The sequence below is a fragment of the Ambystoma mexicanum genome, chromosome 4q (genome assembly GCF_040938575.1).
Source record: "Ambystoma mexicanum isolate Mex_15411 chromosome 4q, UKY_AmexF1_1, whole genome shotgun sequence".
In the NCBI taxonomy this organism is placed as follows: Eukaryota; Metazoa; Chordata; class Amphibia; order Caudata; family Ambystomatidae; genus Ambystoma; species Ambystoma mexicanum.
This window is the reverse complement of record NC_090928.1, coordinates 1,064,781,994-1,064,808,508: the sequence shown is the minus strand read 5'-3', so window position 1 is coordinate 1,064,808,508 and position 26,515 is coordinate 1,064,781,994. Positions and strand designations below refer to the sequence as shown.

The 26,515-nt window shown below is 45.5% G+C and overlaps 1 protein-coding gene across 1 annotated transcript in view; it reads right to left on the bottom strand.

Annotated features, from left to right (window-relative positions):
• Positions 1–1,476: 1,476 nt before the first annotated feature.
• DISP1 (dispatched RND transporter family member 1) overlaps positions 1,477–26,515 on the bottom strand; it is a 222,608-nt gene continuing 197,569 nt past the window's right edge. Inside the window, exon 8 of the mRNA XM_069608619.1 lies at positions 1,477–5,136. Coding sequence (XP_069464720.1) covers positions 1,507–5,136 — 3,630 coding nt within the window. The 3' untranslated portion in view covers positions 1,477–1,506. The remainder of the gene's footprint in view (positions 5,137–26,515) is intronic.

The window sequence follows — 26,515 nt, the reverse complement described above, 5'->3', positions numbered from 1 at the left end:
TACTCCGCAGCTTCCACTAGATGTCGGCCTATGCACAGCATGTGATCTAAGCAGATTCCACAAGCCTCAGAAATATATATATAAACAAAAGCATTGAACAAAGCTACAAACGTTGGCAGTCTTTCCATCAATGAGTGACATCTGAAACAGCCAATGCAGAATGACAAACACACCATATGAGAATATGCAACTGTTCATGACCAATGACAGCAAACCTCGAGTGTGTAGGGCAAATCATCGATGTAGCATTTTCAAGCAAACGACATTGCCTCTCTCCACGCTCCAGGGCAACAACTGTGCCTTATATGCTGGTGGTGCTACCATGTAGCAGCCAACACAAAACTGGTTATTAGTAAATTATTGAAAGGTTCTTGATTGTACAGAAAATGTATAAATTAACAATTGCTCATTGCTGTTTACAAACATAGAAAAAGGCGTCTGGGAGAAGGTTTGATTAGCTTGTATAGGCTTTATGGCTACGTAAGTTCCATCCAAAGAAGTTGGAAGTAAAGTGCTACAGGAGCAGTCAAAGGAAAGGATCCTTCTCAAATTCAAACGGTTACAGTACTCACTTGCCCTCGCCCCCTCAGTGTAGGTACTTGCAGCATCAATCAGCGTTTGAGGTTTGGGCTGGAAGCACTTGCAGAGAAGGAGGACAATAGTAAGTAACCCACAATTGCCAGGAATATTAGATAGAGACTATATAGATGGCAGAAGAGGGTTTCATTAAACAGGATTCTGGAGGACTGGAAGAAGCCTTCCATCTTTCTTTTTTGGAAGGGGACATGCCAAGATTGTGATTTTTAACTTTGTAAACCATCCTTATTATCAGCACTAATGAAATGCCTCTGTACTGAAAACAAACAATGCTGAGCTCTATTGTCAGCGGGTCTTAGAAAAGTTCACAAAGCCAAAAGATTATCGGGTCCGATTCACTTATGGGAAATGTTGCACATTCTTTCTCAAAGCCTTTGACGGGATTTACTCATTGTGACAAGCATATATTTAGTGCTCTAATGCAATTGTGTACCTATCCTTAGACTCCGCTATTATGTGGAAACCACTGTACAAGCCTACACATCTGAATGGTGAGGGGTATTTTTCCATGTTAACAATATTTTTGTGGTGGAGGAGCATGGCATGATCTACTTAGCTGTTATGGTAACAATAGGGCTCACAGCCAAATAATGTAATGGTTTTTAAAGAGCAAACTGCTATTTTAGACCCTGACTTTTTCTTAGCTCATTTGTGACAACTGTGTTATTGTTATAAATCAAAGATGAATAGTGCTGTTTATGTGTTTTATGCACTTATTCCAAAAAAAAAGTAATTTGCCATTTTGATTACACAAAACCTCTTCTGAACAGTAAACATTGATTCAAGCTATAATAGGGATTTGGTGCAGGAAAAGCCTTGGACAGTCACTTGACCTAGACCCAACTACAACCATAATAAACAAACACATAATGCATGATCTTTAAACGCAAATTGATTATATATCTTTTATTAACATAAACTCTCACAGGAAAGCTCTGAATGTTTAAGCACAGCAGGCACATTGGCATCAATGTTTGGCATTTGACAGTCGGCAGAATTGCACTTCACCATTGCAGTCCTGTCGCAGCATGGTGAACTTTCTGGACAAGGCTCATAGCCAGAAGTTCTGGTAGTAATGTTCAGTGTTAGTTTCTGATCATGGTGGTGTGCATACTTGGCATTTATGTTGGAGTCATTCTGTGATGCCCCCTGATTGGTCTTTCTGGCACCTTTTTTGTTTTTCGATGCAATTGTGACCTTGGTTTTGTTCACATTTTCTCGTGTATCGCTGCAGTCACATTTTGCTCCGTTTGTATAGAGTCCCCTTTGGTTTGGAAGCTGCACAGTGCTCTCGGAACCAATGATAAAAGAGCAAGGTGCGATCAGTGAACCATCACTTCTGCATATAAAAGGCAAGGAGTGTGTTGCATTGGGGAAAGTTCGTGCAGTTTCCTCTGTACAATGAAGACTCTTGCCATCCTTCTTGTTTAAGATTTCATGGGTTTGAAGCTGATGCACCGAATGGAGGAAAAAGTTTCTAGGAAGAGAATTCTGCATCAGAGGTCTTTTAATTGTCCCTGATGAGCAGTTACAATGTTGAACAGGGTGCACAATAACATCAGGAGCTTGGTGTAAAGCAGGTGTCGCAGAATGTTTGATTTGCAGAAGGCTTCCAGATGACGGGACACACTGGTAGCAAAAGCTGTCACACAACTGTTGGCATGAATGGGGGCTCCATGTTGTCGCTGCTTGGGTGTACTCACCAGGGCAAGTGCACTGCCTTTTTTGTGATAACAGCTGGCACATTGTGGGCTGATCAACTGATGTTGGCAACAATGAAGGAGAACACTCCGTTCTGAGGTTTGAATTGACTTCTCCTTTGTTGTGCTGTCCGCTTATGGGTATGCATGCATTAGGTGGTCTTCCGTTGGACAACTCTGAAAAAATATGTGCATCGTCATATGTAGTCTTCTCTGAACCAGTGCAGGTATTTGATGCCAACGGTTCCAATTCATAATGCTCATGTTCCACTTCAGAACTCGGGGCTTTCGGGTCTAACTGATATTTGTTCCCAGAATGCATTTTGCTTTGAACACGGACATTATCGCCTGAAGAAAGGGCTTGTGAGAAGGCTTTAAATTGTAACTTTTTTGGTAGCGGTATCTGACCACAGGTGCCTTGCGGTCCAAGGCAACGGCACATGCACTGGAAAAAAAAGGTGGCAAAAGCCCAGCTGATGCACATTATCAGCATCATGAATGTACCCAGCTGCGTGTAAGCCAATACTGTGGAGGGCATCATCATCGCTCCGGCAACAAAAGTGGTCAATGCAGCCATTGCAATTGCAGAACCCATGCGGCTCAGTGAGAAGACCACTTTCCCTTCTCGGTCAGGATCAGGAGCCAAGCGGTAGGCAACCCCATAATGGACAGCAAAGTCCACAGACAGGCCAACAGCTACTGAAATAGTAACAGATTCTAGTACATTTAGCTCCCAGCCAAGAAGAACCAGCGAACCTACTGTTACAAATATAGTCCCAGCAATTGAAAAGATTGCATACAGACTTATAATCACATTCCAAGTGGTTACTAACATTACACTGAAGGCAACTGCCACGGACAGCCCCATGGCAATAAGAGTGCCATCTGAAAGACTGTCCTGGAGGTCATAGAATTCCAAGTTGCTTACAAACCAACCATTGCTGAGACCCTCAGGGGCAGTTGCTAGCTCTGTTGAAATCCACAGATCAACTTCTTTGTAAAACTGATGCATTTTTTCATATGCCAGTGTGAACAGATAGGTACTTTGGAACTCCAACACAACAGCTCTGATGGTATCATTTGTATCAAACCTAGGACCTGGAGTTTTGCTGTCTAAATGGTAGCCAGTGCTTCTTTCAATCTCCATTATTGCCCTTTTGATACAAAGTTCAAACACCTCTTGTTTAAAGGGAAACTTTTGCTGGTTGCAGCAAGGGTAATGGGAAGGCTCATCACAGTCATTTTCCATCCACTGTTTAAAAGTCTCAATGAAGCAGCTGGTGAAATCTTGCTCATCCGGTTGGTGAAAAAAGGTTTGGTTTCTCAACTTTTTGCAAAAATTATAAATCCAGACTTGCGATTCTTGGCTTGCTATATTGAAGCTACCATCCAACTTCAGCTTTCCTTTGCTCTTGGGGTTTAAGGGATCTCCGTTATCTTCTGGAGAAACTCCCCAGATTATGGTGATTGGCATATGAAGTTCCTCTCCATGACGGACACGTTCAAACATGAAAAGCTTTTTGTACTCTGCGTCGTAGCGCTCGAAAGGATGAGAAGATCTAAAAACTTGAAACTCTGAAAGCTCTAGTGAAGGCAGTTTCATCTTTGGATTAATGCATACGATGTATGCCCCACCAATAGTTAAGGCAAGAAACCAGAATAACCAGATGTACCGAAACTTTATGACAATGCATGGCAGAACTTTCTCAAAAAAAATCCTAGATGCTTCTGAAACTGCAAAAAGGAGGTCGTTCAACTTTTGGCACAAAAGCGTCCACCAGCTTTTGTGGTTGTATACACACTGCTGTGGTTTTTTGAAACAATCCAATATATTGAGAAGATACCGTTCATGGAGCACGACTACTGCAGGTAGCCAGGTCACCATTAAAACATAATTCACCAAAATGGCGGTGCCAGCATAAACACCAAAGCATCGAATGGCAGTGATATTGCTGACGTAGTTGGCATAAAAGGCCGCAGCGGTTGTAAAGCTTGTAACAAACATGGACAGAGCAGCATGTTGCAGGGTGATGCTAACTGTTTCGGATGTTTCAGCATGAGGCTTGTCGAATTTAGTGTAGTTCCATACATCACAGAGTACAAAGGCATCGTCTGCTCCAATTCCAACAAGAATAATCAGTGCAGTAAGGTTCATGAAAGGAAAAAATTCAAAGTTAAATACTACCCGATACAGAAAGTAGGAAACAATCAGTGAGCTAATTATTGCAAACATAGTCATTAGTGTGATAAACATAGACCTAGTGTATAAACACATAACTATGAGGACAATCACAATGGCGATAGCAGGATACACAGTATCCATTAAAAGATAATCTTGAAACAAGCTATGTTTAATCCCAAACTCAATTCCTGTTATGGTGGTAATGCCATCAGAACAGTTCCAGTTCTCAAAGTTGTCCAAGTAAATGTTCATCATGCTTTCTCCCTTTTCTGTTGGTGAAAAAAGCATGCTATACTTTAAAGCTGGTACTACAAAGTCGACTGTCTTTGGGCTTAAAAAGTCTTTATCCACCAAGTAGTGTAGTACCTGGTAGACTGCATTGTACTTAGTACATTTCCGAGGCACGTTTGTACATTTCAATTGGTCCTTGCGCTTTGCTGCCATATCCCAGCAGTCAGACCCCAGGGTTCCATTGTGGTAGTATTTGGCACACGTACGAAGTAGCTTCACAGTATGAGACACATCACGTTCAACAATGTTTTGACAGGATGATCGGTTGTTTAGTATAGCAATGTAGTTCCCCAGTGTCCAGCTGGGGCAACACGAATAAGGAGTTGCTCGCTGACAGAGATCACCAAACTGAGAATGAGATCTTATCTGTAGCAAAAAGAGAAGAACAGGTTATTTTGATTGTAAGAAACTTTCCAAATATGTGTTGCTTTATTAAGTTACTGAGCTGTACTTGCAACTTAGAACACATTGCAAAATACGTTCCATTACCATTAAACTGCGATTTGCAAACAAACTCGCAAAGACCATGAGCACATACATATTATAAAAGAAGGGATTCACAATGACACAAAATGGCATTATGCGGGACATATCATTATGGTGACATCAAAAGGAGCGTGCAGAGTTAAGCTGGTCATGACTTCTCACAGTCACTGAATTTCAAGGGTTTTGTTGCGTTAAATCTTTAACTGAACCGTAACTAAAGTTTTTTCAGTAAATATAAATCACACATACATGCACACAAAAACCATGCATACAATAAGGAACAACAGCATTATTACTAACACAGAACATCTTCCTAAGATCTATTTTATTATAACTGTATATGTTGCTGCTTTGTAGTTTTATGGAGCACACGCATTCCCTCATAGGGCATAGAGGTGCTTTTGAAAGAAATTAAGGCTTACACAGAAGGCAGGATCAGGTCATCTGGAGAACACCAAGGTTTGCAATTTAGATAAGTAAGTTATTTAGCTTAGGGTAGTAATTTCACTTCAGTATTGCTTAGTAAAAATGGAAAGGAATAATGCAAACAAGGGTGCACGACAAGCAGAAGCATTTTGATCACTTCCATACTAGGGAAGGCTGATGAAACACTTGTTTATGATTATTTAAGATATTTCAAATAATCGCAAAATGCTCTGCTCCAAGCAGTAGCAATGGTGGTTTTGAGGCGATACAAATGTTTAAGTATCCAACTGATCCCAATGTTATGGGTAGGGAATTAACCATTCAAAAACCTTGTGTCAATTGAATTCCTGGGAATGTAAACCTATTGTTCTCCTGGATACAATATTCAACTGAGAACCAACCTTGTATTTTCCAGGACAAATTGTTCAATATTAAAAATACTCACGATTTAGCAAACTGCATGAAAGAAAGGTTTCCAATTAATATTGTATCAAAATAGTTAATAATCCAAGTGTGAGAGCCAAGAGTAGGGCACTATAATAGAGACTGCTGCGCTGATCAATACAAGATTATAAATGGACCCTGCTGTGTGTGTGGGGGTATCATGAGAGACAATGGCCTTTCGTCCCAAGTTGGGTTCACACAAGAAGCCGAGGGGAAGAACCCTGGTCACAACGGTGCTGGGTAAAATATTACCACAGATAATTTTCTTGTCAAAGAAATCAACCATGACTAGTTGTGTGAAAATAAAAAATATTTAATTCTATTTCAATCAGACGTGTTAAATCTTTATGAGGCTAGGAGTACTTTTCAGTGTCTAAATGACCAATGAAATTGCTCGTAGATGAATCAGGGGTTTATATAATCCTGATGCGAGGAGCAGTAAGAGGTAGCAAAAGTAGTGAGTCTCCTGGTTAGGCCGGGATAATAGCTGTTCAACCCTGTATGGGCAATGGATGATTGTATCCTGGAAGAGTTTGTGTAGTAGTAAATTCTGTTAATGGAAGTACGGACCATTCATCTGTAAGGCCGTCTAGGACCTGTTAGAAGAAGCTTTTCGGCATGCGGTATCTTTTTAAAAAGATACTAAATCATGCAATAATATTTTACCTAGCGCTGTTGTGACAAGGGTTCTCCCCCCTCGCTGCTAGTTCATAATCCATATTCATGAATAAATACAAGCATTTTAAAACCTCTCAATGTGAAGAAAACACATTTACAGCTATTTTCACATACTATGCATGTTGCAGTAAGGATCCCTTGTATGTCATACAGTCACTATTTTCGCACAGGCATAACCCAGTGTTAGACCTTCCTACTTAGTGGGAATCTATGTATACAATAACACTAATTAAATATGTACCCTATCTAGTCCTCAAAACGCTCTGAGAAACAACCTTAAAACAAATATAGGTCAATATCAAAGGATCATGATGTTACATATAAAAATAATTTGTCAATTTTATTCAATAATACATTAAATCAAGGGTGTAGCCACCTACTATTTCTAATTAAAATTATTTATTAAAAACATGTACATTCATCAGTTTACAACATCTGTTGGTGTGATAATTAATCATCCAATTAGTACAATAATGATACTGTGTACATGGCTGGTACATCGAAAATCAAGCCCCCATGACCTGATTGTCTATAGTGTTTTTTACGCCCCATTCTCACACTAGAATTGTCTTGACCAGACGTATGTAAGTGTCTGCCCTTGTGGCCGAGCATGCCGGACATTCCTCATGGGTAGAAAATGAGTATCTTAATGGTGGCAGCTGGTCAATTACACTGTTCTCCAATATGATTTCCCGAGGGTCCCTATGAGGATAGATACACAATTAGAAACATATGTGATTATATGTGCTTCATCCATCTACCACTAGACCTAGCTTTCATCCTTAACGCCACAAGGGTAACAAAGTATACTATGAATAATCTACCTGAATGTTGTTGCTGTTTCTTTACACTTTCAAACGACAATGCAACCCCAAATATTGCTATAGCCGTTCCACAATTATCAGCTTAACCTCAAACATATCATCCATAAATCAAAGCATGCCCTTATTAACACTGCTTGATAGAATCCTACCTAGCACAAAAGTAATACATTCACATTGGCAACGCTCAGTTATAATTTGGTTCTTCCAACCTTCCTCCAAACAAAATAGTTGCCATTTTGTTCTAGCCAGTTACAGAAATAAATGTGTTATGCATTATATTTGTAGGATTGTTCTTATACCATGTAACAAATCTTACAATTTGACATGAACTAGCACAGATCTAGAATACCAGCTCTTATAGGCAAGGGGAGTCACGGAAGTGAATGGGAACAGGAGGTGCAGTGACACAGAAATTTGGCGGTACACAGCGAAGTGTGCCGCCGCAAGGCAAGTAAGGGGGTGTAGCGTTAATGTATTTGTTTTGTGCTGTTTTACCGTAACGACTAAACCGTATTTTCGGCCAAAACCGCTATGGTTTTTCCAGCCGCATTTTTTTCCCATTCTGGTAAAATAACCCAAATCCCTATACTTTGAAATAGTATGGCGATTTGACATAGCAAACCAAAATAGGATGAAAGGGGTACTTCTAAAATAGTTATGCCATGTCAATTTTTCAAAGGATTGGGGTGTGGAAATTGTTCAAAGGTTGATTTTGTTATGGAGGTACAGAACAGCATGGAGCGTTCGCTTCCACCTTGCGTGTTTTATGAAAGTGAAACAAAAGAGGGGAAAGCCTCTTTTCTACCACACAGCGATGTAGACAGTTTAAAAATGCAATTTGTACATTTCATTCACCACTTTCGCCGTTTTTATAAAAACAATGTCTTGGAAATACAGAGTACCAAATAAGAAAAGTTAATTTAAGGAAGTTACATGGCTAAAATTGACTTTTCAGAATATTTCAAGCTCAATACGTTATCTCTCTTATTTGGTCTATATTATGGATCTCCAACCATCCTGAATTATCTTTCTCATGATCATGAGAAAAAGACAACCTTTCCTCTTTTGTTTAGTCAATTCTTAATTGAAGTGGTGAATAAGGAACAAGTTACTTACCTGTAACTGTTGTTCTCCAGCATGGGTTTGGCATGGATTCACATGCTCAGGAATATTCCCAGTCGTCAGGCTGGGATCCTCGGTAAAGCAAAAATCTGTTTAGTTTCTGAACTGTCTTTCTGCTAATAACCAATTACTGGTCTCTGGGTCATACTGCCCCCAGCCAATGACTGCCCTCTACCTAAGCCCCTCCTCTAGCAGCCATCTTCAGATTTAGTAGGAACCAAGAGAAGAGCCACAGAGGGGTTGGAGGGAGGGTTAGCATGCAAATCCATGCCAGGGCCATGCTGGAGAACAACAGTTACAGGCAAGTAACTTGTTCCTTCTCCAGCATGGTGTCTGGCATGGATTCACATGCTCATGAATGCAAGAATACATAGCAGTACACACATGCACAACCACAGGACGTGGCAAGGCTCAACATTAAGCATTTCAACAACTCAACATTAAGCATCTTTTACTTCCTCACCAGGCTCACCCTCAAGCGAACTGCTTAGCCGATTCTGGACTCCTCCCTGGAATCCCGGACGGCGCAGTAGAATTTCGTGAAGGTATGCGTCGCCCTCCACGTAGCAGCTCTGCAGATGTACAGCAGGGGCACACCAGACCGGAACGCCGTAGTAGCAGCGATTGCTCTGGTTGAATGGGCTCTCGGACGGCCGGGCAATAGTCAGTTTGCCAACCGATGACAGTGCATGATGCAGCCGGGGAGCTATCTGGAAATGAAAGCCTTGGAGAGGGCCTTCCCTTGGTTCACAGGGCCAAAGTTCACAAACAGCTGTGAGGTCTTCCAAAACCTCTTTGTGCGGTCCACGTAGAACTTCAGTGCTCTAGCCACATCCAGTGAGTGCAAAGTCCTCTCAGCCGGCGACAAAGGCGATGGGAAGAAAACAGGCAACACCAAGGGCTCGTTGAGATGCAAGTCCGACAGCACCTTGGGCATGAAGGAGGGGTGAGTCCTCAGCACTACCCTCGTCTCGTGGAATGTCAGGTATGGGGCTTTACAGGAGAGGGCCTGGATCCCTCCCACTCGTCGTGCGTAGGTGATGGCCACAAGAAACACTGACTTCCACGATAGAAATTGCAGCGGTGCCGAATGCAAAAGGCTCCCCCGGCTGGGGAAACCTGCTGGCGAACATCCGGCACTTGGTGTTAATCGCTGTCGCAAAGAGATCAATCTGGGGATTGCCCTATCGTCGGAATAGGAGATCTACTTGATCTTGCTAAAGCTCCCATTCGTGGCAGGAGCGCAGCTCCCTGCTGAGTGAGTCAGCGACAGTGTTCTTTACTCCTGCCAGGTGAAAGGGTACCAGGAACAGCCCCTGGGTGACGGACCAGTGCTACAGATCCTGTGCTTCCTTGCAGAGAGCTGGGGGATCTGGTGCCCCCCCTGCTTCCTGATGTAGAACATTGTGGTGGTGTTGTCAGTGAAGACCCTTACCACTTTGCCCTTGAGGGACGCAAGGAATAACCAGAGGGCCCAGAACATGGCCCGAAGCTCCAGGATATTGATGTGCAGTGACCTCTCCTCCGGGAGCCAAATGCCTCTTGCGTTGAGATCTCTGGTGTGCACGCCCCTCACCGTCTCCTGATGCGCTGGGGTCTGGAAGTCCATGCCCGCCACGAGATGCGCGCAGGTGCCCCACCACTTGATCGCTTGACGGAAAGTCCCGTTGAGGGAGATCTGGTCTTCGAAGCTTCCCGCCACTTGTATCCAACGGGCATCAAGGAACTCCTGCAGCGGCCGCATCCGCAACCTGCACAGTCGCACGAGGTAGATGCATGACAACATCATGCTGAGCAGGGACTTGATGGACCTCACCCTGGCAACTTCCATGGTCAACAGCTGTTGTACCTTGCCCAGGATGGACTTTATCCTCTCCTCCGACGGTGAAGCCAGCCGCACCACCGTGTTGAGCCTGGCTCCCAGGAACAGGGCATCCTGCAATGGCACCAAGAAGGACTTTGCATAGTTTATCGAGAACCCCAGTTCCGTGAGCAGGCGGACGGTCCTCGCTGTGTGGTCAAAGAGCCAGTACCCTTGAATTCGCTCGGTTGAGCCAATCATCCAGATAGGGGTAAACGTGGATCCCCTGCAGATGCAGTCGTGCCGCCACTGGTGCCAGGCACTCGGTGAAGACTCTTGGTGTCGACTTCAAACCGAAGGGCAGTGCCTTGAACTGACAGTGCCGCCCCTGGACCACAAAGCGCAGACATTTTCAATGTCCTTTGTGTATCAGGATGTGGAAGTAGGCATCCTCCAGGTCCAGCGACAACAGAAAATCCCCTTATTCCAGCTGTCTCAGCACGTGCTGAAGGGTGACCATCCGGAAATTTTGGGATGGTATGTATTTGTTGATGCTGCGGAGGTCCAGGATAGGCCGCCAGCCGCCAGTCTTCTTTCGGACGAGGAAGTACTGCGAGTACCCTTCGGAGCCCCGGAGTCTCTTTGGGACGAGCTCTATTGCGCCCTTTTCCAGCATTGCTCGTACCTCCAGAAGTAGCTGTGGGATGTGGTTTCCTTTCCTGGCCACCAGTGGAAAGTGGGGACACTTCCTTTGGAACTCCAGAGTGTGTCCATGGGCCAGGGCATCCAGCATGCAACGGTCGGTGGAGATGGATTTCCACACGCCTAGGAAGTTTGTCAGCCGGCCTCCCACCGGGGGTGCTCGGGTAGAGGCCCGACGTCTCGGCCGGTTCAGTCCTACTTCGCTTAGGCCTTGCCACCTAGGGCCCCTTGGCGACGACGATGTCCACCAGCCTTGCTGTGGCCCCCGTAGGGTTCCTGCGACGAAGAACAGGCCGCTTGATGGTACGATGAGAAGCTGCTGCCAAATCCTTTGGAGGCACCTTGAGACTTGCCCCCGGAGGTCCGAAAGGACGGCCGTCGCTGATTGAGCATGCCCAAGGCACAGCTCGGTGTCCACCTTGATGGCCTGCAGTGACTCGTCCACTGCCTTGCCGAACTGGTTGTTCCCGTCGAAGGGCATGTCCAGTACCCTGGTCTGTACATCCTGACGGAAATCCGTGGCCCTGAGCCAACCACGCCGGCGAAGGTAAACGCTGTTGCCCATCTGGCAAAAACCGGTGTCGGCGATGTCCGTGACTACCGTGGTCAAAAGCCACCTCGCCCTCCTGCAGGATTTTGAGGGCCTTCGCTCTCGTCGTCTGGGAGGAAGTCCAGGCGGGGGGGTGATTGGAGATCGGTTCCGTCATCTCCGCCATCGTCCGTCCCCGTCATCTCAGTCTCCATCTCATCCCTCGGAGGAGATGGAGGTGAAGGATGGTAAGGTGGGGGTGGATGGGCTCACCCCCATTTAGCTGGAGGGCTCCCCGACTGTCCAGGCACTGCTGGATCGTCCACCAGCAGTAAGGGCAACCTTGTCCTTATCTGTGCACAGGGTGTGCAGTGCCAGCAAGATGTCTTCCGACCTGTTCCTCGTCAAACTGCCGTTCTTTGTCGGCTCCACCCTCGCTCTCCACGTCCGCCTAGTCGTGATCCTTCCCGCAGGCCCTGACCTTGCCGAACCTCTTGTCCAGATCTGCCTTAATGACAGACAGCTCGTCCTCGGGGGAGGTATCCGAGTCCGCTAGCACTACCGCGTTCCCCCCTCCTTCTGAGCCCAAGGCTTCATGGGGGTCTTTTCGATCGGTTGGACGGTTCCCTCTAGGGTGGCAGGAAAACTCTAGGCCTGGAGGCAGTCTCCACTGGGGTCACCTCTACGGGCTTCTCCAGGGACAACACAACTCCCTCAATCGAGGCCTTAGCCGGGTGAATCTGGGCCTTCACAACCTTAGGCGCGGAGGCCTTCACCATGGCGGGAGGGTCACCGCCTCGCTCCCCCTTGGGTTTCTCCATCGGGATCGGCCGGGGCTTCTCCCGAAGCTTACCGGGTTCTCCGACTTCCCTTTCACCGAGCCGGAGCATTGGCTCATGGTTGTTGGTGTTGGTGACATTGCGCCTGGCCTGGCAGCCCAGGAGCCTGAACCAACGGCGCTCCCAGTGCCCGCGGACTCACAGAGCTTTGCCTTCTGTTGGCCTCTGTCGCCAGAGCACCCTCAAAGATCTTAGAAGACCGCTCAGACTTCTCAACTGCTGCCGGGCTCCTCGCCTCCAGCCAGTCAGCGAGTCGTTTACGACAGTACTTTATGGTCCAGGCAGACATATTCTTGCAGAACGCACAGTCCTCCACGTGCGACTTGGAGTGCAGGCAGTAGAGACACCGGGAGTGCTCATCCTCCTTGAAGACGTTCTGTAGTCCACATCCTGGGCAGATCTTAAACAGCTTGGATCCAATGGGCGTTGAGTCTCCTTTGTCTTGAGCCATGACCACACGGGGTACGCCTCAAAGATCTTCCCGGAATCCTCCAAGAAGTGAAATTCAACTAAATTTCCGAAACGGGCCCCCGAAAATCAGAAGATGAATCGGTGGAGCTTGAGGCTCAAATTAACCGAAAAAGGAGAGTAAACACAACATGCTGTAAAAGCTCGAGAGCTAAGCACGAGGACTCCCAACACTTGAACGTGCAGTAAAAATCTGAAAATGGCTGCCAGAGGAGGGGCTTAGGTAGAGGGCAGTCATTGGCTGGGGGCAGTATGACCCAGAGACCAGCGATTGGTTATTAGTAGAAAGAGTTCAGAAACTAAACTGAAACAGATTTTTTCTTTACCGAGGATTCCCAGCCTGATGATGGGGACTATTCATGAGCTTGTGCATCCATACCAGACCCCATGCTGGAGAAAATTTACAAATTGCATTTCAAAACCAAGTGCAATCTTGTGTCGCAGAAAAAAAAATGGTTGAGCCTCAAATGTTGTGTTTTGCTATGCTAGAGTATATGTTATGCTAGGTAACTTATGTTGCAATAAGCATACCAATGTGCAAGGGTATTATGCACCCTCACCTTTCAGACCACCTGAAACCCAAAACTGTATAGCACTGCCAGAGTGCCGAGATCATACCAAGGCCAAATGAGCGCTTTGCGAATGACAGTTTTTCTAAAAGGTTTGTATTCTGAATATTCATCAATACATTCCTCAGATCTTTCACTGGGGAATGCCCTGAGCCAGATCCTTCAGAGACTCCAAAGATGGCGGGAGAACAAAAAGCATGTCATTTCACAAATACCCAGTGAAAGCAGGGAGTAAACGTGGATAGAGAAGCATTATTCACTGGCCCAATGCAAGGGTTGCAAGCTCTATGGACTACAAATGTCCTTTACAAAACTATGAGCTAGGAAGTTGTGCCAAAAATAGGTTTCTTGTGCACTTACTATTACTGGTGTAGACTGTCCCATGCCCAAGTGCAGAAAAACTAGTGGGAGAAAACAGCTTTATTCTCTGGCTGCTGATTGACTTATGCTGACAGTTTTGTGGCAAGATGATCCTTGAAACGCCTGCAGGGATCTTGATTTTTAGGTCTACTCTACTGTTCAAAGAAGTGACAATATGAAGAGTTAAAAAGGAACCATTTTTCTACAGTTTACCAGTTATTTGAAAGGGTTTGGGAAATTGAAATTTTAAAATTATTTTGAATACCTTTTGTATTTTTCGTTTTTTCTTTCACTCGCATTTATTCCTGTATTTTTACTCTGCATCTAACCTTCCTCTATCGTTTTTTCCTTGAATTCTTTTATGCTCCCATTGTTCTTTCTTCAGAGTTATCTTACTTTTAATTACCCATGCCTTTCAATGTCTCTTAAGCTCAAGCATGTCCCATCCTTTCCTTTATTCACCATTTCCATTTCACTTTTTATTGTTCCTGGTAGTTTGTCACAAGTAATAACTTGGTATTTTCTTCTATTTTGGTCATTAAAAAAGAATCGTAAGTGGAAGAAATCTTACCTTCAAGAAGACCCAATTATTTGTATGGACAAACCTGCCGTGTGCTGAATGTGTGTGCAGGTTATCCATTGGTTTAATCAGCCGAGGAAGGGAGCAACATTACTATTTGGAGACTAGTATGGTAGAAGGAACACAGCATCACTCCTGCAAGTCCTGACCTTTGGTGGAACCGGTCAGCCACTCTTTCACGGGTTTACTACTATGAACTATGGAGGGAGGGTCGTATGGAGGAAAAGGGGACTACAGACTAGAAGTACAACAGTCACTAAGGAACTTTCTTATTCCTACTTCTTGTTCCCTTTCCTGAACATTTTATGGGCAATAGTACAATACTAAACTCACCATGGGAGGAGGAACCGGGCCCATCTTGGTAGAAGGCACTCTTCAACAATGCCTGGACTGAAGCTGCATCACATCCTCAGTTCACATCCATGGCTTAGACCAACTGGCCACTCTGCTGATCGCATGCCAAAATGCAGGTTTATGGTAAGCCACCGCTGTGGCCTTCATGCTTACTGAATGAGTGTGCAAGACCTAATGAAGTTCCTGTGTCTGTACTTTATAGGGTTCCAATAAGTCGGGCATCATTCACCGAGCAATGGAAGCCTTTGTAGCCTGCTGGCCTGGGAATGAAATGCCAAAGGTCACAAAGGGCCTCAGAGTGAAAATCCGTAGTGCAAGTGAGGCAGAACTTAAGGGCTTGTGAAACGTCTAGACAGAGTAGAACCTGCTGTGTAGTTGATGGAAAGAAGGGTATGTAAGGAATCCTCCTGGTTGACAAGGAAACATGAGAAAACCTTGGGTAGAAAATAAGGGTGCGTTTATAATATAGTGAAAAGCTTAGTTGTTTAGAATGTCTGGATCTCACTGACCCTCCGGGCCGAAGTGTGACCTACAACAAGGCATATAGGTGACCAGGTCGATATCTACAGATGGCATAGGCTCAAATTGTGAGCCAGAGCCGTTAGAACCACATCGATGGCCCAGGCAGGATGAGGCCTCCTGACAAAGGAAACAACTTTCCCAATCCCTCTAAATGCCTTCCGATGTCTTCTGGGATTCTGCATGCTCCTAAAGTGGACAGGTGAGCCCTGTATGTGACAACTAGTACCCTGGCCAGGCCAAGAAGGGCACTAAACATCATTCAGTTGACACGCAAATGAGTATGTTCTTGCCAAACACCCAGTAGAAGAACTGTGTCCACAACTAGATATTGAAAACGCATAGGGGATTTCCTAGCCACCTGAATTATCTTCAAGTTGTCCTATGAACGACCCATGTGGCCCAGGATAAATTCCTTAGGAATAAAGCTAAGGATAGAGAGCGAGGATTGCGCCCCAGCTACCCAGGTAAGGCCCCGCAGCCCCTAGGCCCCCCTAACTAGCACAGAAACACCCACGGCTAGGCCAGCTTCTCTCCCCAGTTCGCCACCACCCTCCCAGCTCCCCCTTCCTGCATCCCTGCTCTCCCGCCTCCCATCCCGCCCTCAAGCCCCAATTGGAGCTTAGCTCCGTGTGTGTGGGTAGGTCCCGAGACCTGCGTGAGCCGCTCGCTCATTGCGCCCCAGCTACCCAGGTAAGGCCCTGCAGCCCCTAAGCCCCCAGGCCACCAAACTAGCACAGAAACACCTGCGGCCAGGCCCACTTCCCGACCCCAGCTCGCCACCACCCTCCCAGCTCCCCATTAGCAGAGGACCTCGGTGAGTAGCAAATCCCCTCCAGGAGCGGCTTGAATTTTGTAATTTTTGGAGGCCCTGAGGCCCTTTGAGTCCCCCTGCAGCCCACTCCCACCACGCACCCTTTCCAGTTTTCCCCTTCCCTCCGGCCTCCCGACCCGCCCAGGCCGCTCTCATTGGTCCACCCACACTTCATCACTGGTCCTGCCAGGGCGGCCCTCTTCCCGTGCAACTCTGCGGCTAAGGGCCCAAGGCCAAGGGCGGCTCCAACAGAGGCGGCTCCAGGAAGGGTCAGCAGGTGTCCGCAGGGGAAGCCAAGCTAGTGGCCAGCAAACAACCAGCAACTACAAGGACCAGTAAGGTAGGGTGGCTTGGGTTGGGGAGAGGTACAGTTCTACCCTAGATACCTGGCCACTAGGCTAAACAAATGTGATCACCCCATCCCCCCCCAAACTGCATTGATAGCAGGGCCTCTGTGCCCAAATTGCATTGTGTGATCCCCAAACTGCATTGATAGGGGCCTCTGTGCCCAAATTGCATTATGTAATCCCCAAACTGCATTTTTTAGCAGGGCCTCTGTGCCCAAATTGCATTGTCTGGCCTCCAAACTGCATTGATAGGCCTCTCTCCCACTATACAGGTATTTCAAATCTAGCTCGCTCGCAAATTTAGCTAACTCTCAAGTCACCAGTGAATTACAGTGGGGGGTCACTAGGGCCTCTCGCATCACCAGGCGAAAGTCCAAGCTGCAGATACCCTTGCGAACCCTCACAGCCTGCTCACCACAGTGAACCACGCTCAGGGAGACGGACAGTAAAGAGAGCCACCCATAACACCCAACTTAATAACCCTTACCGCCCCCCCTTTCCCCTCTAGGACAGCGACTGAACGAGTCGCCAACTCCAGCCGGAATACCACCTACAGACGGAGCCCAAACTAGTAGCGGACACCCCCTCACCCGCCACTACACCACAAGACAACCAGATCAAAGCAGGACAAACTAGACGTAACCAAACAAAGACTAAACAACTCTGAATCGTACAATTCACAAACGACCCATTCCAAGGAAAAGACAGAGATGAAAGAACAGAACAGCAACTTAGAACAACCGTAAACTGGACCCCCACAGACAAGAACACAAACCGAGGCAACTCTGAGAGAAGGGAAAAATCCCTCTACCTAACTCCATACCTCGCAGACAACGGCCACCACGGCAATCCAATCCCACATTAGAAGAAGCAACATCAAACAACGTAACACAAGCAAATAGAAGAAAGATGACCAACACAAACCAGACGACCGACGCAATAACCCCCTACATCACCAAAGCAAGAGGAACTTTAAGACGAACGCGATGAAAACACAAAAAACCCAAGACAAAACCTAAAGGAATCCTTCGAAGACGCTGACACCACGAATGCCACAGCCCAACAAGCAACCGACCATGAAGGAAACCTCAACACCGAACAGAAGACTACCTCGACAAAGCCCAAACCAAACACCTCCAAATTTCACTGCAATCGAATAAATGCAAGATCCATGTCAAAACAATCAACAGAGATGTTCGACCTACTCGACGTCAACGGCATGGACAACCTGTTCATCACAGAAACATGGCTGGACGACAACTACAAAATCACACTCCAAAGCTGCCTTCCGACCAACTTCAAATGCCTACAAATAAACAGAAAAAAACAAACAAGGAGGAGGCATCGCTATAGCATTCAAAGAACACCTGAAAATAAAAAACTGATGAACCACCAACATCCTCAACTGCAAAACCATGGTAATACACCTAACAGCGAGCCCAAAAACCAACATCACATTCATCCTGGTATACAGACCGCCAACATATGATGCAACATTCGTCGATGACTTCATAGAAGCCATCACCAACTTACCTTAGCCATCAACCACAAACACCTAATCATCCTGGGGGACTTCAACATCTGGTTTGAAGACAGCCACGCCAACTCCCAAAACTCACTAATTGAACAACTCAGCACCATGAAACTACGATAACTAGTCAAAGGAGCAACGCACTCGGCAGGACACACCCTAGACGCAATTTTCGCCAAAGAAAAAATCACCACAGCACCTCCGATACAAATACTGTGGAGCGACCATCTCATCATCCCATTCGTGATCACTCTGCCTACCCAAGCCTACATCCAACATCCAACATCCAACATCCAACATCCAACATCCGAAACTCACAACCACTACCAAAAGAAACTGGAAACACGTCAAAGAAAGCAACCTATTCGAATAACTGGAATTAACAAAACCCTCAACTACAGAACTGGAGCTAGCGTACCTAGACGGGAAAGCAGAGATACTGCACAAATGGATCGCGGATACAATAGACAAGATCGCCCCCGAAAAACCGTTCACCCCAACAAAAAAAAAAAGAGCAATGGCAAAATGGTTCACCCCACTATTAAACGACATAAAAAAGGAAAACAAAAAGATGGAATTGGAATGGAGGAAAGAATACAACCCAGGGAAGAAAAAAAATAAAATAAAACTGTACCAGAAACAAATCTGTGCATACAAGAAGTAAGTTCAAAAGGCAAAAGGCAATTACGATGAAAGAATCAACAATGCCACCAACACACAAAAAGAAATGTTCAGCATTATTGAAGAAATGAGAAACCCACCAGGCTGCGATAACACCCCAGCCCCCTCAAAAAACTATGCAACGACCTGGCAGACCACTTCAAGAAAAAAAATCAATGACATCCGACCAACCATACAAAAGCAACCAACCACAACACAACCCAACAAACCTAACACGGAACCACAGCACAAACTCCAAAGCTTTCCTGAAATATCAGCAGAGGCATTCGCAATGCTGGTTAAACGAAGCAAGAAAGCGGGATCACCCATGACCCCTGGCCCCTAGACATCTACAAATCAATCCTCACGCAAGGATCGCCAGCAGAACACTACAAAAACCTGCTAAATCTATCACTATCAACAGGGACTGTACCGAAGATCTTCAAATCAGCATATATCAAGCCAATCCTGAAAAACACAAGTGGTGACGTAGATGACCTTTACAACTAAAGGCCGATCTCGAACATCCCCTACCCAGCAAAACTTCTAGAAACATACGTATATAAACTAACCCAAGAACACATAGAAAAACACCACCTGCTGGACCAAGCTCAAATCGGTTTCAGACCAGCGAGAGGAACGGAAACAGCACTACTATCCATATGGGATGACCTCAAACTAACGCAGACTCAAACACTACCTCAGCCCTTATTCTGCTCAACCTCTCCACAGCCTTTGACACAGTTAGCCACGACACCCTGACCAAAAGACTAGACGACATAGGCAAAACAAGACACCGCACTACGCTGGACCAAATCTTTCCTAGCAGACAGAACAGAAACAGTATGGATAAAACCTTTCAAATCCACTCCACGAGCTAACGACTGTGGAGTGCCACAAGGATCCTCACTATCTCCACTATATGTCAACATCTATCAGACTCCGGTCATTGGAATCTTCAAAAAATACAACATTACATGTTACAACTATGCAGATGACACTCAGATCATCTACAAAATCAAAGACACCGATGCCGACCACTCGACCCTAATTGACTGTCTAAAAGAAGTCTTCAACTGGATGAATGCCAACTACCTGAAAATCAAACCAGGAACGACAGAAATCATGATCGCATCCAAAGACAAAGAGAACGAAACCACCATCCCATGGCCTACGGAAATGGGAAACGCACCAACACCACCGAAGGTAGTAAAAAAATCTGGGAGTCCTTAGGGACAACACCCTAACCCTGGAACCACATATAAATGCAACAGTGAAGAAATGCTTTTTCCTCCTCCACACAGCAAGAAGAATTCTACCTTTCCTCTCCTTCACGCACAAAACTATCCATCGTCGTCCTAATCATGTCAAAAATCGACTATGCAAACAGCCTCTACCTCGGAATACCAGAATACCTCCTGAAGAAACTGCAATGGATCCAAAATGCAGCAGCAAGACTACTCCTCAAACTATCCAGAAGAGACCACATCACTCCGGCCCTAAAAACACTGCACTGGCTTCCAATAAAACACTGCATCACCTTCAAAACAATGTGCATAACGCACAGGGCAATCCGCGGACAAGGAGCAGATTCCTACAAAAGAAAATAACAGTCTACAAACCAACAAGACCCCTCCAATCAAGCAATGAAATCTGCTTGGAACTCAAACCATACCTTAAGAAAAAACATGGCGGCACCTCCTTCTACCACTTAGCCGCAAAAACCTGCAACATCCCAAAAGAAATAAGAAACAGTGAAGATCACCTACAATTCAGGAAATCACTAAAACCTGGCTCTTCAACACCACAGACTAAATCTGGAAACCAAAAACCGGAAACAGGATGACTAAACCGGAAAGGACACGGACATCCCTGACCCAAGAGGGCAACACCCACGGCACCTGGACGGGTGACACCGGATAGACTGGAACACAGGCAGCACGCACAGAAACGGAGTCACCTACCCCAGACAATCCCACCAACACTTTCGCCCGCCCCTTAGTTACCGCCAGGCACCACAGTGATGTGGAATTGTCGAGATATTGGCAATCACCACACTACCTAAGAGGTTGACATTGGCAGGTGCACTGGCCACAGGTGTATGAAGGGAGGATAAGGGGAGCTATGAGAGAGCATGTTATAGGTGGGGGCCAGAGGAGTAAGGAACCTTATATGCCAGTGAGACCCAGATCAGGACAGAGCCGCATCAGGGGAGACTACGCAAGCCGAGCGCATCAACTCAGGATAGAGACGCAAACTAACCAACCCTATTAACAATTTCCCTTTCTGCATACACCTCTCAAACTCCAAACACAACCAAAACCTACAGCACAACAAACCGCACAAACTTTACTACATCGCAACAACAAAACAATAACACACAGTCTTGCACAACAGTACACGACGACTACCAGCCGCAAACACCCCAGGCCCAGCCAACGGACCCACCGGGCTGAGGCCGACAACAGCACATCACTGCTCTCTTGCCCTTTTCCTGCTGCCTCCCACTAACTCAACCTCCCCTCCTCTGTCAGAGCCGCCAGAGGACCACTCCGGTGGTGATAGTGCACGGTACAAATGTCCTTTAACATTAACATAAAGATGCTGTGTGAGAGAAGGTGCTGATCTGTGTAAAATAACATTGGACCCTCTTTGGCTGGCACATGAAGGTCTGAGAACCAAATTCTTACTGGCTAGAAAGGAGTCACTAAAATGATTGAGCACTGGGGAGAGCCTTCTTGCTCATCATCCTTTGCTGTTGGAAGGAGGGGGGGGGGGGGTGGGGAGTAAGCGCACAGAGTATTTGGTTACTCCAGTTGATCTGAAATGCACTCCCTAGACACCCGGACCCAAGGATGCAACAAGGGCATTTGGAAATGATCTTGGTGGCAAACAGATCCACTGGAGGAGAGCCCCAAAGTCTGAATACCACCTGAACCCAGAATGGGTTGAGCTCCTATTCCCTGCTCTCCACATCAAACCTGCTTAATCTGCCTCAGTGTTCAAATTGCCTGGTAAGTTTTGCTATGAGGAAAATGTGCTGAACCGCCCATTCGCAATGGTGACAAAGGCCTGGAGACTGTTCCCACCTGCTTGTTGAAGTACAACATTGAGGTGATGATATCTGTGCGGATCAGCACCATCTTCTCCTGAATCCGAGGAAAAGGGGGCTTGGTCAAATTGAAAAATCAGCTTGAGCTCGCGAATGTTTATATGATCTAATAGCAAGCTCAGAAGTGTCCGTAGGGTCCTGGACACAATCTTAGGATGAACTTTTCATCAGCCAATCGTCAAAATGGTGTTTAACACTTTCTGAATGCAACTTTGTTGAATTCATCACTTTTTTTTTACCTCAAAATTATAGATGTTTAGTTTGTCTATGGTACATAAAGGAAGCTGGGAGTTTAAGGGAGGATGGAAAAAGTTCCAAAATCAGTAAAGTTGCACTCGGCCTAAGAAAATCAAAATCAATAAAAAGGCATAGTAAAACACTCCTAAAACTTGTGACCAATGTACCCTACAAAAAGTTGATAATCTTGAAGTATATTACCCATCCTTGAATCGTAGCCATCTTATTAGTCACATTAACATCAGCCTGCAGCGTGAGTGAGTTACAGGACTTATCTAGTGAACCACAGTTTACAACCTTCTACAAGGACAAGGAGGTTCTTAAAGTCAAGCCAACTTTTCTTCCAAAAATTGTGTCGAAATTTCATATATCTCAGAAAATTGTGTTTACCTAATTTTATCTGCCTCCAGATCCTGACAAGGATGAGGAAAGGCTACATTGGGTATATCCAAGAAGAGCACTTAGCTTTTACGATCCACGATTCAAAATAATCCTAGGTATTGGTTTTATAGGTTTTTTTCTTCAATCTCCTTGGAAACAATCGAAGGTTTAGTAGGTAAAGGTGATTGCTTTGACGCCTTTGGCACCAATGGTCTTGATGCTAATGACGTCGATGGTTTTGACTATCTTGGTGACGACAGAGCCCTCTAGGGGCTCTACCCCCATCTCGATAGAGTCTTGGTTTCAGTTTATCGTCGAGTCAAGACCTCAACGGTTCAAGGGGTTTCAGGCCAGGATCTCGCAGATCACTTCAAGAACAAAATCCACATTCACAGAGTCATTCTAACAAACAATCCACCAGCCACCACCAACCCAAGGACCACAAAGCAAAATGTGCTACTTCCAACTAACTACAACGGCTGGATAAAAATAGTTACAAGGCAGGTTCCACAATGGACTACCTCTGCTCACCAGACATCTATAAATCCATCCTCGCGCAGGACACTATCAGAATACTATCTAAACCTCTTCAATCAATTACTTACAACAGGGAGAGTACCAGGAGCATTCAAAACGGCCTACATCAAACCTCAGCTCAACGACACAATGGGTGATGTTGAAGACCTCTCAAACTATAGACCAATCTCAAACATCCCATACCCAGAAAAACTATTAGAAACCTACGTCTATTACCTACTGGAACATGTTGGAAAAATAAAAAACAACATCTACTGGACCAGGCGCCAGTAGGCTTCTGACCATTGAGAGGAACTGAGACAGCTCTAGTCTCAATATGGGACGATCTTAAAATAAAATGCAGACCCCAACACCAAATCAGCACTGATATTACTGGATCTCTAGGCTGTCTTTGACAGTCAACCACAACATTGTAATAAAAAGAATGGACGATATAGGGTTCACTGACTATGCTTCTCGGGATCAAATCCTTCCTCTCAGAAGGAACAAAAATAGTTATTAAAACCTTTCAAATCTGCACCATGGGACACTGCCTACGGAGTACCCCAGGCCGTTATCACTGCTACTCTTCAAAATATACATGACATTGTTAATCAACCTCATTAAAAAAACACAGACTAACATGCTACAAATACGCTGATGATACACAAATCATCTTCAAATACAGCGACATACAAGAAGAGAACGCAACCCTAATAGAGTGTCTCAAGGCTTTCTAACAATGGAGGAACATCAACGAACTCAAAATTAACAGACAAAACTGAAATCAAGATTAGACCTGAAGACACAGGAAACAATTAGCAGATACCTTGGCCCATAGGACTGGGAAACCAAGGCACCACCTGCAGCAGTAAATAACCTTGGAATCATCATGGACAACAAGTTAAAACTAGAACCCCAAGTTAACATGATAATCCAGAAGTGCTTCTTCCACTTACAAACGAATAAAACAATTCAACTATTCCTTTAATGCACAAAACACTGGCCAGCATATCCTTCATCATGTCAAGGATAGATTATGCTAACAGCATATACTTCATAATGCCAGACTACCTACTTAAGAAACTGCAACAAATACAACATGCAGCAGCCAGACTTCTCCTTAAACTCTAGAGAATAGATCACATCATACCAGCTCTTAGGATATTACACTGGCTACCAGTCAAAAAAATAATCACCTTCAAAACAATGCGCATAACGCACAGAGCGATACACGGCCAGGGAGCAGAATATATTCAAAAAGAACTCTACATCTACAAACCCACCAGAAAGTTAAGATCCTACAACGGGATCTGCCTAGAACCCAAACAATGCACAAAGAAAAACTGGGTGGATCAGCATTCTCATGCTTCGTCGCAAAACTTTGGAACACCCTTCCCACAGAAATCTGCACTATGGAGGACCATACAAAACCTGGCTCTTCAGATCTGAACACAATGAAACCGACTGAACAGTGCCTCCACACCTCGTAACCAACCTAGTACTGAAAAAGGAAAACTAGCCCGAAAATAACAGAGGAATAGTACTGGGAAGAGGGACCTAAAACAGAGATGACCCCTCCCCGAGCCCCACAAAGAGGGACTACTAAGAAACAGGAGAAGCTGGTAGGCCAGTACGATTAGGCCAGGGAAGGCGGCTCAATGGAAACCAGGACACAAAAAATCAGGAAAGGGAGACTCCCAGCTGAGACAAACCCCCAGTAAGATCCATCAAATGAACATGAGTAATGCAGCAGACCTTCCCCAATAGATAATAGACCAAGCCCAAAGGGTATCAAGGAAGAAGACTAACCGTTCCCTGCTGATCCCCCCTCAGGCCAGTGAATGCACCAACCAGCGAGAAATAGGACTTTTACCGAGATATCAAACAGCCTAACAAATCCTAGAGAAGCTTACAACTCACGACTGCCGAGGTGATGAGGTAAAACCCAGAAAGTGCAACAGGGGGGGGGAGGGGGGGGAATACAAAGATCACAACTACCACAGGTGACGCAGCAAGATGAATTTAATAGCTAGGAAATCTGATGCACTTAGACAGATTCAGGGGAGAGAATTGTGATGCACTGGGATGGAAATTAGGGTTAGGGAATCTTGAGCAATTAGATGGATTTTAGAAGTAGGAAATGTGATCCACTAAGATGGATTTTCAAGACTGGGGTGGGAGTGAGACACGGATGGTTTCCCGGGGTGGGAGGTGTGATGCACCTGGATGGACTTTAGGGGTGGGAAATGCTGCGCACTTGGGTGAATTTCGGGGGTGCGAGATGCGACACTTGGATGGAGTTTCAAGGGGGTAGGGGGTGGAGTGCTTGCATTGATTGCCAGTATAGGCAGAGTGGTTAGTGGTTCAACTGGGTGGAGTCTCCTGGGGGTGTGGGGCGGGGGGGTGTAATATTATTACATTATTATTATTGTAGCACACCCAGATGGATTCCTAGGGTGAGAGATGTGGAGATATTGGGTGCATTTAAGGGGTGGGAGGTGTGGAGCACTTGGATGAATTTCCAGGACTTTCATCAACAGTCGGTAATAACAAATTCACTCCTCTGAATACACCTCCCAAACTCTGAACTCAACACAACCAGACCTCTGCAGCACCACAACCCACATGTACAACACCACAACAACAAAACAAACCGCACATAACCTTGCACAACAGCACATGATGGCCAACTTCCAAAAATCGTTCCAATGAACAGTGTTTCCGAACTGAAGCTACCAACAGCACATCACAGCTCCCTTGCTCTTTTCCCACGCAATCCTACTAAGCACCTACCCTCTCCTCTCCTCCCTCCTTGCATTACAGATCTGCATGAGCGCCTGGAGACCATGCAAGTGGCATCAGTGCGTGATATAAAAATCTAACATGAACTTTGACAATTTCTGTGCACTTGAAGACAAGGAACATGACCCTTTGCGCCTAGAGTTATTTTAGAGTTTGAGGGCCAGCTTATGATTACGGACAAAGGACTTAATTTTATTTGGACATCTTGACATTACCAATTAGCTTTTTGTTGAGGTAGGGAAATTCCTCTTAGATTAGGGATAATGTGGCACTTTTCCAACCCCTTTTCTTTTAAATAAGTCTTTAGCCAAAACCATATCTAACTTGTGTTTGCGTTTCATTTCTGGCTCCTCACATGGGCCAGATGTAAAATCCAGCCAAATTACACAATTAGGCTAAATGCAAGTAGGTATATGATTTTAGGTACTAAGAGTGATGGGGTATTACTGGAGTACAGTAATGGCTGGGCTCCTCACCCACACTTTAGACCTACATTAATCCCCATTATCCTTAACATACTGAACCCTTTTATCCTCACCTGGTCCATTCAATCACCTTGTATCCTGCCTTCACTCTCGATCTCTTGCTCAAGCTCCTGCCCTCCTTTATTCTCCACTCTACGGTCCCATCAGTGATCATGT